This window comes from Uloborus diversus, chromosome 7 (assembly GCF_026930045.1).
Source record: "Uloborus diversus isolate 005 chromosome 7, Udiv.v.3.1, whole genome shotgun sequence".
Lineage (NCBI taxonomy): Eukaryota > Metazoa > Arthropoda > Arachnida > Araneae > Uloboridae > Uloborus > Uloborus diversus.
In genome coordinates this window covers 44,874,996-44,888,976 of record NC_072737.1, presented here as the reverse complement: position 1 = coordinate 44,888,976, position 13,981 = coordinate 44,874,996, and the positions used below count along the sequence as shown (strand labels likewise).

At 31.7% G+C, this 13,981-nt stretch overlaps 1 protein-coding gene across 2 annotated transcripts in view; it reads right to left on the bottom strand.

Moving 5' to 3' along the window:
• The window catches only part of LOC129225656 (dual serine/threonine and tyrosine protein kinase-like), a 48,045-nt gene that overhangs the window by 21,814 nt on the left and 12,250 nt on the right, over positions 1–13,981 (bottom strand). For both annotated transcript variants that reach the window (XM_054860130.1, XM_054860129.1), the window contains exons 2-7: positions 9,598–9,797; positions 7,846–7,974; positions 5,917–6,117; positions 4,188–4,567; positions 1,419–1,717; positions 66–218 (exon numbers count right to left, since the gene is read on the bottom strand). In XM_054860130.1, coding sequence (XP_054716105.1) covers positions 66–218; positions 1,419–1,717; positions 4,188–4,567; positions 5,917–6,117; positions 7,846–7,974; positions 9,598–9,797 — 1,362 coding nt within the window. The remainder of the gene's footprint in view (positions 1–65; positions 219–1,418; positions 1,718–4,187; positions 4,568–5,916; positions 6,118–7,845; positions 7,975–9,597; positions 9,798–13,981) is intronic.

Genomic DNA, 13,981 nt, shown 5'->3' with positions numbered 1-13,981 from the left:
CCATCATTAAAAAGCAAAAAGTTTGGCACATCAATTAAAAAGAAAACTGTGAAAAAACTACTAACCAACAAAGCTATCTCTTAAGTAATCAACAGATCCGATCAATTTTCCTGCAACAGCACTATTTAAAGAATTCAAAACAAGAGCCTGAATTTCATTTGTACAGATCTGAAGCTCTCGAGCAGATGGTGATTCCCCTTCCTCAGGCAGCTGGACTCCTGATAAAGAGAGGAAAGATTTCAGTAAAAATGATTTAATAGGTATTTGAGGATGTTCACAAGATATTTTTAAGTATTATACAAGATAAGTATATACAGGGTAAGTATTTAGAACCTGTATGTCAAGGTCAAATAACTTTCTCACTTTCGATCCTTTCTCCCCCCCCCCCCCTTCTAGTAATCATGGTTATGGCACAACAAACTTTTTACCCATGTTGCTTCTGCAAATGTTATGCGTTGCAGCTGCAATGTTGGGAAAAGTTGATACTGTCGTAACCATGACAACTAGAAGGGGAAAAGAATGGAGAGTGGGAAAAGTTACTTGGCCTAGACACGAAGATTCTAAATACACGGACAATAACTGGAGCCAAAGGCAACCCGCTAAATTGAAAATCTGGATAATATGGGTAGTAAAAACAATGATTGAAATTACATAGCAAAATTACCTGTAACAAAATTACAAGCTGTAGCTGTGCATCAATCTTTTAGCATTTGTCTTTAGTTTACTACATTTCTCATTACTTCTTCAATAGCACACAATACAGAGAATATTGAGACAAAAATACAGATGCATTTTTGTATAAGTATTTTTATTTGATTGCATCGATCGGCACAGCATATAATGTATAATGATGCAGCAAAACATATTACCTGCAGACTGTGCACTAAAACCTAGAAAGTGAATTTGTAGTGCAGAAAAGAAAAGTTAGAAATAAAATGTGCCTGATAATTTATTCAAAAAAAATTTATATACCTTTTTTGGCAACGAGAGGATATTTTATGATATTTTCCTTGACTAATGGTTTAGCATATGTCAAAATTCATTAGTGAATTATGGCGCAAAATATGGCCGAAGTTCGCAAAAATGACTTTACAGCAAAATCAGTTTTGGACAAAATCAACACGGATTTCAAATGTTGACGAATTTATGGCACTCCACTGTTCCAAAAGCTGACCTGTGCAAAGCATCTGTGCTCACAGAGGTAATTTAAAAGTATCAATATTTTTTTTTACATTAAGTATTCCAAGAATAGTCAAAATGTGAATTGTTTATTTTTGCTGTAGGCGATAGAAAAAAAAAACTTTTAAAATGATACCTTGTTTTAAAAAGCATTATGAAGTATCAAGGAAGCCCCCATGTAGTACAAATATTTTTAATTAGATACATGCATCAAAAGTTTCTTATGATAAGTTATTTACCTTGGAATTCATATTCAGACGCCTTTTGTAAAAGTTCATCTGTCATGCTATTTATAGTTTCGACAATTAGTTGCCTTATTTCTTCTTGTTTACAGTTGGCTATTGACATTAAAGATTCATAAAGTTCAGTTTCTCTTTGTCTAGCATATGCAATACGTTTAGGAGTTATTAGCATGTCCCATGTCATATCGAAGGCACTGAGAATGAACATCCTTAAGCAAGTGTTATGTGCTTCATTCAAATTCGTTGCAACTTGCACAAGCTCTGCTTGAAGAATTTGTCTGATGTGGAGCAAAATACTAGAAATACATTGAAACATTTGCTTCAGATTCATGAAATTGAAAGTTTTACGGATGCAGAGCATTCAGATAAATCAATAAGTTTTTGAAAAATTTGGGAAATAGAATCTCAAAAAAGGTCACAAAAACTTTCATTCTTTATTCTAAATAATTCAGAATCAAAATCAAAAAAGTTGTTATGCACTTACATTCATTTTACAAACAAATATTTGTTGTTAAGAAAATATTTTAAATATTTAAAACGATTTTTTTATTTTCAAATAATACTTTTATTATAAAGTTATAAAAAGTAATAAAAAGTAGAAAGTTATAAAAAGTAATTATTTTCAAATAATTACTTTTTATAACTTTCAAATGTTAAACAATTTTCATGCATTTTATTTATTACAAACTAGTGGTACCCGCGCGGCTTTGCCCGTAGTTGAAAATTAAAAGGTCATTCGGGTCGCCTGTATATTTACAAATAATGGATGACGAATTTCTCGCCAATTGGCTACGTTCATTCGCTCTCACATTCCACGTCATGATAATTTCGTAATTTACTTGTCCATCTTATGATAATTTTGCTCCGGAAAATGTTCTTAAAATTGAATCAGAAAAAGAACAAAATCGAATTTTTGAAAAATTGCTTCGAGGTGCACACCCCCATGCTACAAAGTAACTTTGTGCCAAATTTCATGAAAATCGGCCGAACGGTCCAGGCGCTATGCGCGTCACAGAGATCCTGACAGACAGAGATCCGGACAGAGGACATTCAGCTTTATTATTAGTAAAGATAAATACAGTTTATATACATAAAGTATTTAATCACATCCTCATATGAATATTAGCCGATGATTGAGTAACCCGCGTGTTTCAACAATGAAATTTGTTGCCATGGCATGATAATTTGATAATATCTTTTGGTAATGTTTAACATGCAGGGAAAGGCTTTATTGTGACAAGGCTGAACTCGATTCAGTAACTTAACTGTTTTACTAGGAAGACTGTGACATTTCAGGGGAATAAAGAAACGAAAAAATGGTCAGCAACGAACGCTACCTACTGGAGTTTAGGGTCAATCCACTGGAGTTAGGGTTAAAATTTCAACTATCAAAATATCATCAAACAGGCAATTGCTTGGTTCAAATGTAGAAGAGTAGAAGCAATTTTCATCTGCCATACCTTGACCGGCGACTTTCTAGTAATAAATAATCCTTACTAATATTATAAATGCGAAAGTGACTGTTTAATTCTTTCACGCTTTAACTACTCAACCGATTATCATGAAATTTTTTATATACATTGTCAGGGGTGCAGAATAGAACATAGGGTACCTTTTATCCAGAAAAAAAGTATTTTAAACTATAGATACTTAACGTTGGATAAGAGAGTTATATAAGTTTCGATATTCCTCTTTTAGATGTACCTATTATAACCAAGCATTTGTACACATTCTCATTTGTTAATATACATTCAAACTCATTTGTCTGTTTTCAGTATTTACGAGTCTCAACACTTATATTGCGACGTGTTTTCGCTAAGACAGGTGATCATTTTGTCACCAAAGTGACATATTTTGCTGAAAACAAATGCATGACCACTCTTTTAGAATCAAACCAATGAGTCTGATACAAATTGTTTTTAACTTTTAAAGGATTAATTTATTACCTTGCATGCAATAGATGCAATATAATTTAGGATTGAATCGCAGCGATTTTGGAAAATATAAATCGTCTTCTAAACAAGTTGCCAAGTTTATCTTGCACCAGATTCATAATTACTGACTACAATTTCTTTTATAGACCAGAACAGACCTATTGTTTCAACGTTGAAAAGGGAAAGTCTTCAGCTTATATTAAACTTAAAAAAGAAAAAAGCATAAATGCATGTATCAACACTTTTTCCATCTCACCCTTACCTTCACGTATTTATTACTCAGTTAACCCTGCAGCAGGAAGATTTCAATAACTAAGACTTTAAAAAATTATTCCAAACGTCAACAAATGTTTTGACTACCAAAGACTATGCACTAATGTTTTACAATTTTGTCGATGCATCAAAAAAAATCATCGTCCATAATTTGCCAACTAAAGGGAACAAGGGGGGGGGGGGGAACAATTTGAAAAATATTTGGTAAAGATTTTTTTCTAATTTTTGATCAATTTTAAATGTTGTAAGAGGTCAAGCTTGAAACTTTCAATAGAATGTAAAGTAATCTGACAACCAATAATTAAATAAAGATTATTATAATTGTATTACTAATGGTACCTTCCAAAACAAGAAGCTGGGTCCATATCACTAATAAACAGAATGCATGTTCTCTCGACACATTTAAGAACTGGCTCTATTCATAAATAATTAAATTAGCATAATGTGTACCTTAATCTTCTAAAATCAAACACAAACTTTAAATATAATTAACTATACAACATAATATATAGAACAAAACATAGAATAAATTCTACAAATTAATTCTTAGGCAAAATACCTTGAGAAATTTTCAAAATCATCAATTAGTTTACTCTCCACTTCTAAAGATCCACTTTGCTGTCGAGACAGTTTTTTCTTTAAGTTCGGTGAGAGTGCACTGAGGAAGCCGAGACCACTAAGCTGCTGACAAAGGGTCATTGGAGTGGAACCAATTTTCGAGTCCAAAGATTCTCTCCTCTTCAGAATAGAAGTCTGATGAATTGGAGATGTATCATGATATGAGTGAGGTTTGAACATAGGAAGTTTAAGACTTCCAATCATGAAATTTCTAGCATGCTGTTCAGACTCTGTTAATTCTGAAGAAGGTGGGGTGACACAAGTGAAAAACAAAGGAAGTTTAGGATATTTCCTTTTCAGTTCCATTAATTCAGATATTTCCTAAGGGAATATTAAAATAATAAAATTATAACTTGACAATTAACAAACTTAACAATATCATTATGTGTTTTAATTTTTCTGAAATAAGACAACCATTTTATAAGATATTTTGATGAAATGAATAACTTTAAACTAGCAACTTTAAAAGTTAAAATATGCTTAAGAATCATGAACATGAATTAAATGGAAAATAGGTCTTCATTAGTATTAAAATTGGAGCTAAAACATACCCATCATTGAGAAAGGTTTTGATTAATCCCTTTAACATTGGATATGTAATTTTATATCTCACTTCTCAGAGTTTTTAAAACAGTGATCATTATACTCCTAAAAAATCATAAACACATTTTTTTTTTAAATATTTTTCACTGTCTACAAGCTCACACTGTTGTTAAATGAGTTTGTTAATTATTTCTCATTCAAAATACCGTTTCTTGTTACTTTCAATTTAGCTAAAAATTATTGCTATGTTACAAATCAAATCATTTCATACGCCATGCCCGCCATGTGACTTAATGAACCAAAAAAAAAATTTTTTCCCCTTTAGAATAAAATTTTAATGTTATTTTGTTATTAATTGATGTGGCAAAAAAGGCTAAGCATCACTAATTCTTGAAAGTACATTTAATAAAATTAAAATAAAATGTAATTACTCTGTGCAACTGTACATACCGTTGCTTCAGAGTAACAGTAAGATATCCAAGCCTAGACACAACAGAAAGATATCCTACTGTTGTTCTGAGGCAACAATATGTAACTGTGATAGTTCGAAATTTGAGAATGTCAACATTCACAGGAACTATTTGGTCTCTTCCAAATGTCTTGGCTATGTGAATGTCGACATTCACCAGGTTTCAGTCTTTCACATTTTCACTCTTTGGCCACTTCAAAGCAATCATTTGGAGCAGTATAGCCTGTTAAGGGTCTTGCGTCCGAAAACCCAATACAACCAACCAGTTTTTTACAGTAATGAACACACAAAGATATAAATATGTGTGTCCATAAGACACTTTTTCTAAAACTAAATATGACTCTCGGACTTGAATAACTTAAAACTTCTTGGAATAAAATTAAACTTCAGGGTTAATGCACTGAGACTAAATACCTTTCAAATAGTGGTTGATTTTTGTAATTTCCAAGTTCTAAGCTAAAATTCATATATATATAATTAGGCTTAAAAAAAATAAGCATCAAACCAATAAAAAAAAAACTAAAAACTTGATAGAAAATTGTAGTTCATAAAACTAAAAAAGCCAAATAAAAAGATATAGCTGCTTTGAGATGAGTTCATCTGCAGCGGAAATCTCTTAAGTAACAAGTACCGGAGCAGATCAAAAATGATAACATACCTTTTGAGACAAAGTATTATTTGCTATGGCATAAATTATGATAGGTGTGTAACCTTCCATACACACAGATAGAACTTGCTCAAAATGAACATTCATGTTGGAGGGAGAAACCATTACAACCACATCATCTCGAAGCAACTGATGCCTTAATTTTATATCTAAAACAGCTGTTTCAAATGCAGGATCTTCAGAATCCTTACCCTGAAAGAAATATGCATGTAATTTAACTACAGGAAATCACCCATAACTTCTTATAGAATTAAACCATCATAGACCTCAAGGAGAAGATATTATAGATACTAGAATACTTGCTTACTTTTGGAATAAAGTGTCATCAATAAAAACCTTTTATGTGAATGCCACTACCTCATTGAAGCACTTGACATTTGTGAGTTAGAAAAAGATCATTACAACACTACAATAACTATAGTATTTTTATATCTTTTACATAGTAATTTGAGAAAAATAAGTTTTAAAAAAAATTATGAATGCAAAATACTGGTGTTTTAATGTCATATTAAATGTTTAATAAATAGGGTGGGGGTGTTAATGAATAGTATAAGAGGATGAAGTACTAAAAAAACTATCGCAACTCTCACTTTAAAATGAAATAGAGCACTTCAATGATTACACATGGGAATTTGTTTTTGGTGCCCAGAGTTTGAGAACGGTTTTTAGATATGTTTGGGGTTCTAAATCGAAATATAAAATTAGTTTTTCTCTAGCAGCTCTACTTTTACCGATAAGTGCTGCTGTTTTACCCAAAATATGCAGTTTTTTTATTTGATCTATGGATGTAACTTAAACCCATATCACAGATATTTTAATGTTATATCTTAGAAATTTGAGCTCCTGTGCAAAAACTAACGTCATATTTGAGCTCAGGGTACCAAATTAATACGAAATCAGCTCCAAATACCCGTGCACCAAAATGACTGTTTCCCTGTGTTATAGTCTCATTCATAACATGATGCAGCGAAATTACCACGAGCAATAGTTAAAAATCCCAAAAAGACATATTGCACGAAATATAATACAACATATTCACCGCAAGAACCAAAATGAGGAATAGCAAATTTCATGCTCTGCTTCATGTGCTCAAACTTGTGAAATTATAGACACACCGAAATAACTTTCATGGCTCCACATATGAAGAAAAATGATTATATATGCATTAATTAGCATCATGTGTTTTCAGTGTAAAAGACTGCTTTTGACTATTATATTTAGGCACAACAAGGAAATAATTTTTCTTGATAGATAGGCAGCAAGGAAGATTGCTTTTTTTAATGAGCAGTATAATTTCACCGCCACTAATTTATATATAATTAAAAGTTTATTTATTTTTTCCTCAAAATCCCCCCCCCCCCCCCCCCCCCATCATTTGGAGCATTTTTGATTGGTAAAGCTGTGCGTCTTTTTGACTCTGGCATCGTCATGCACCGCACAATCTTGCACATAGGGACGGCGCGGCCCTGGCTGCCAATGAAAATCAATCACCAATATTATTTCTCAAAGCAATCTATTTCTAGGACTTTGGAAGGAGAAAACCGCAGGGAAAAGGTTCCGGTCAACAAAAGGGCAGTAGTACCACCAATGATGACGATGAATTTATTTCTGATCACGCTTCAATCTAATTAACTTCTTATTATATTTTTCTCATTGTTTGTGGGGAGGGGGGCTCTTACTTTTCGGGGGGCGGGGTCTTTGCAATATTTAGGGTGGGTACAACCTTGCTATTAGGGGGTTGGGCACCCCTGATACAGTTATTATAGAAATACCAATTAACCAATGTATGTTTTACATGAAAGCACGTCAGTTTGAAAGAAAAGGTTAAGAACAAAATGATAAAGTTTTAAACTTTTGATACAAACTTCAGGATATACATACAGTCACAAGGATTTAGAAATATGGTTAAACACAACTTACATTTAATTCCAAATCTTCTAAAGGTACCGTGTTCCACTGTTGCTCATGAGAAACAAGATGCTCAAGCAATTCATAACTATTTGGAAGGGCTAACGTTACTTGTGTCTGGACACCATACATAAATCGCACCTAAAATATGAAATAAATTACTAAATCAAAATACAACAAATCAAGCAAAAAATATTATAAAATTTAACACATTTTCAATTTTTATTTAGTTAGTAGTAGAAGACTGTTATAACACACAGCTCGGGACCAGAGCTTTTGCATTATACAGGTTTTGGCTTGACGTAGATTACTACACAAATTTTAAAAATAATTATTATAATGTAACTGTATAATTGCACTTCAGAATATGTTTTACTGCAATGAGTATTTATTAAAGCACTAGTTATGCAATATAATGTATATATTGTCATTCAAAAATAAATATGTATCACAATGTAAAGAAAGCAAATTATCTTGCACTTCTGCTAGCTTCATGGTTTGCATAACAACTGCATTTTCAAGAGCAACATAGTTTATTTATTATTTTTTATTTTATTTTTACTTTAAAAACAAATTTTCATTTTAAAGCTTTGAATTAAGAGGGAGAGATGAAAAACTGTTTCAAAACTTAATTTGCTTAACAACTTTTGTTTGCAAGACGGAACAGAGAGTATTATAAACTGCAAAACTTAATTGTTTATTTCTGAAAAGTTGTGTGGCTTATAAAGAATTGTGCTATATAGGTCAGCGTTGTTAAGGTATCTTACTTACAAAGAAGCAAAGAACTAAACCATACATAACACAATTTCTTCAAATAATAACATTTATTCCAAGAAATACTACTGAAGAAATAATATAAATCGAAAGCAGATGTTAAAAGATTGCTGTAGAGTTACAGCAAAACGTTAATGTTGCACATGACATGCCCTATGAAATATACACAAAAATAAGCTAAAAATGCAAAACATTCAGCATGTAAAAGGAGAGTGTGAATGATTATGAACAGTAAAATTGAAAACAAATGTCTTAACTATTGAAAATAAAATGAGTAGAGTATTTTCAAAATTGTACAGTTGATTCGCTTTTGTTTCCTCACGGTAGTGGTTACAAGAACAATTATTACTTTTGGATTTAAGAGTTCTTTAAACAACAGTTAAAAGAATTAAATTCAATCATAAATTTTTCTAAATACTTGATTCTCTAATGAAATCAATCATAAATGTTGTTTTTATATTGTGCTTTTATTTTTCCAATTTTACAATGCAGCTTACAGTTAAGTGTCTTTGTGGCCAGAACTCCGCACAACGACTTCTCCAAAGTTCTGCAGATTTTTGACCCTCTACTGTATATACATATGTACATATATTTGTATAATATGTCATTCACAAGAATAACAAAACTTAATAACAAAATAGTTGGGGGTATTACATTAAAAATGTTACACAAAATTTGAGTAATCTTATGAAAATAAACATTTATACCATGCACTGATATCAGTAAAATTCTTGAAACATGAATAGAAAACACTAATCTTTAAATACAGTGGAACCCCGATTTTATGTTTCTCATTGGACTGGGTTTTAAAAATGCAAAATACGGGAAATACATAGCAGCAAATCTGATGATAAGGCTCGATAAAAAAATTTTATATGCAGGAAAAGCGTAGATTCAGGGGAAGTAAAATCGGGGTTTCAATGGTTAAATATAAACCAATATTTCTCAGAACTTAATCTAGTTACAAAAACAAATTTCTTTATACTTTACCATACGCCAAGTCAATTTTGAATTTTCACTCTCTGCGTCCTGTGGCTCTGTAGGGAGTATCTTTTGCCCAAACAACTCATTCACAACAGCAGCTTTTGCCCAACAATCATGGCCGAGCACAGTTATACCAATTGCATTGTAAATAATATCATTGACAGATTGTTCGACTTCAGGCTTAAACTGAATACTGGTAACTTGATCTAAAATTGGAAAGAGAGAATATTAAAATTATATTATAAAAATAGGACATAAAACATATAAGCACAACAAAAATAAACTTCAGTAAGGAACTAAAAATAACCTAATATGAATTTAATTCTGTGCGAGCGAAGAATTTCTGCAGTTAGAGTAACATACATTTTGCTTAAATTTATCTTAAATACAGCCAAACATTTAGGGGGGGGGGGGATCATCAAGGAGCAACTACCCTATACCAAGGGTGCCCTAACCCTAGTAAGATAAAAATACAGTCAACTCCCAAGGGACCGGGTAAATCCTTCAAGTTATGGGAAGTTCCCACAGTCTTCTCAAGAGTTTTGGACCGAATTTAAAGTTTCAACATTATCAAGCTTTGAGTTATTACAAATTTACTCCATAAAGTATCCTGCACACACAACTCAAAACTATCCACAAACTCACAATACTGCCATGGTCAAGTAATTGGTAGTATCTGCAGAAACAAGTTTCCAAGATGTTTGAAACGTTTTGTTTTGGGTTCAATATTAACAATAGGGAAATGTTGGAGTTGTTTTTCACGCTTTTTTTCAGCGGAAACCAAATAAGCAAACTTGTACAATAAAGCTAACGAAGAACAGATGATAACCAGGGTTGGCAAGGTTTTGGACACTACGGTAAAAACCAGGGTAAAAACCCTGGTTTTTACCGTCTTGTCCAAAACCCTTGTGTCCAAAACTGTCCGAAAGTGTCCAAAACTATATTTTTTAGAAAAATTTCATTATGTGAGGAAGCATCAAAAACAGAATAAAATGTATTGAAGTAATTTTTTATATTGAACATTTATTCAATGGAGAACATTCAATTAATTTATGCAGCTGATTTGAATCTAGTTACATAGAAGATTCTTGATCAAAATTTCAATTTCTTCGCATTAGTTTTTTTTTTTTTGATAATAGCAACCAAATTTCCCTATGTTTATGCATGTGTGCAAATTAAAGCAGGGCTGGCAAGTTTTTTATCATCCTGTTCAAAGCCCTTGTGTCCGAAAGTGTCCAAAACTATTTCTTGAGAAACTATATTTTGTGAGAAAATATCGAAAACAGAACAAAATGTGTAAAAAAAAAAATTTTTTTTTTGACTATTTAATATATATATTCAATGTGAACATTCAAGTATAAATATATATGTAGCTTATTTATGCAGCTGATTTTAATCTAATTATGTAGAAATTAAATTCTCCATTAAACATTTCAATTTGTGTGCAGGAGTTTTTTTTTCCATAAACCAAATTTTTCGACATTTATGAACGTGTGCAAAAGAAAATATTCAAAACACAATGCAATAATTGACTTAAATGCAATAAGTTACAATTTTTTGTTTCACAATTTATTGAAATTATATGATCTAAAAAAGAGAATAACACAAGTTTTACAATATAAGTGTTTAATCATCAATTTCTTGTTCTTTAATCTATGATTAAAAAAAATAATTTTCGTTAAAACATCATGCAAAACTTATTTGCAAAAATCATTTTAAAAATTAAGCTTTTTTTTCTCACCTAAATATTGCACACATTTAATAACATTCCTTTCAATTATAAATGGAACTGAAATTAGTTGTCTTGGTAGTGTTGTGAATTTCCTCTCATAACTCTACCAACTGTTACATAAGGAAGATTTTATGCAGTAGTTTTATTGCCAATTTTTTCAAGTAAAATATTTTTAAAATGACATTTTAGAAAAAAAATATTATGTAAGCTCATTAATTAAACCTTGGTTAGGTCTATATTTATTCATTATGAATACTGCAGTCAATACGACTTGATTAGATTACACCCCTTTAACTTTATCATAGTTTTGGACAGTTTAAGACAGTTTCGGACACTTTTGGACAGTTTTAGACAGTTTTGGACGGTAAAAAACCACCTGTCCTGTCCTAAACTAGTTTTGGACAGTCCAAAACCCAACCCTGATGATAACAGAGCAAAAGAATGAAAAATTTGCAATTACTGCCCTTCACCTGCCTACGCATAATAGTCCGTGACAAGAGAATGGCATAAATTCAACAAACCCAAAACATTTCCAGCAAACGAGGGGGACAGGAAACATTTCACAGCAATAGCAGAGAGGAAATTATGTCCTAGCTAATGAACGTCATATTCTTAAAACTCGGTCTTGCCATGCAACTGCTCTGCATATGGGAAATAACATTTAATTGAGGTTGAGGTTTTACTTATCATAACATATTAAAAATATAATATTAAATTAAAACAAACTGGAAGTAAAGGGAGAGAACTTCAATAATTTTATCTGGCAATGGATACATAGAGTAGTAATTAGCAAATGTATCCACACACGGCATGCATCTATATTATCTGGCTAGGCTATGTTCCTAGCTTTGAGAAATGATGTCATGAAATAGAAAGGTTTGGATACTGTCTCTATTGTCTTTCTTTATCAGTCCATTTAAAGCTCCTGCATAGTAATACAAGCATTTTCGCTTAAAAATAGGACAGACGACATTTTACCAAGTTGAAAATATTCAATTTTGGTAATAACTTATTGATTAAAAAAATAAGGCGTACAATTAGACTTCCCCCATATGTGCCAATAAAACAGCACTTAAATACGTGCCCCACAGCTAGATGTGTTTATCATTTTGTTAAACCTAGCCTGGTAGAATTTTTTTTCCCCAGATAAATTTTATTAATAAATCATTAGATTCAATAAATAAGCTACTATTATGCACTTTTATATAATTAATTTTTATAATGGAATATAAAAGTGTATTAATTAGCAATAGCAATCAAACAAATTGAGCATAAATTACTTATGAGTTTCAAAACTGTTTAATTGACCTAACTCGGAATTAGTTTAACTGCCAATTGCTTTGAATTTTTTAAGGAAATGGATCATAGTGATGCGATTGAAGTCCCCCCCCCCCCCATAAAATTCACATTTTTGGAAAATTGAGCTGTCTATATATGCCTGTGTTCAAATGTGCCTCCCCCCCCCCCCCCCCCCCCCCCGCCTCGCATAGGCATGGTTTTTGCTGTTCTTTGATATAAATGCAGAATGCAAAATTCTAACATGACATGCTCCCTTAAATAGATTTTTAGACTAAGGAGTTGCAATGAAAGAATTCAGAATATTTTCCCAATCAACTTTCAAAGACTATTGATATAAAATATCTGCATACACAGTACCTGATCATGGTAATTTAGGGGAGGAGGGTGCATAATAAGCATTTAACACCTTATATTAGACAAGAAATAAACTAAAAAAAGAAATGGCCTGACTAAAACAAAGTTTGACCTAAGGCACCATCTCAACAGGAAATAAATTGTTATAAATAAAATCCCATCTCATATTATTACATAAGTACTAAAATATAAAATTATACAAATATTATACAGTGAAACCTCTTCGAGCGACCACCTGTCTTAAGCGACCACCCCTCTTAACGGCCACTTTTTTGCGGCACAGATTTTTTGGCCTATAAACTTAATGTTAAAACACCCTTAGCAACGGCCACCCACCCCTTCTGAACAGCCGCCGTGTGAATGCGTCAATTCTATTTTACAGGAAAATCTATTCACTTTCTGTTTCTAATCTACAGCTTTTCAGTTCAAACAAGAGAATTCTTATTTGCCATTAAGGTAAATTCCATTTATGACAGACATGACATAAGACAACTGTTTGATTTTCAAGTAGTAAATATTAATTGATTAGGAAAAACATGCCATGGGGTGATGTGAAAATTGACCTCAGTTGTAATAAACACTAAAATTTTGACTGAATAAAAAATATTTGAAATTTATTGGGTTAAAACCTGCTGTGATAGACATGACAAAGTTGCGACATAGATTTTGAGTGACCATATGTTATTACCATTTGCTCTTAATTGGTATGTATGGCAAGTCTAAATTTTTTGGGGAATCAAGGTTGAACTTGGATGTGTGAAGCAGAAAGAAAAGTATTAAGAAATTTGTAGTCAGTAAAATAATATTAAATATTTATCAGCATGACAGACAAGACAAAGTTTTGCGACAGAGATGACGCATGTGCATTTTTATATAACCTTACAATTTATTCTTTAAATACCACTCTCTTATTTTTCACTACAACCTATGGATTATATATGATCAAATAATGATATATTATGTCATATTAGAGGCAAAATAAACGAAAAAAAAATTCAAAACTTG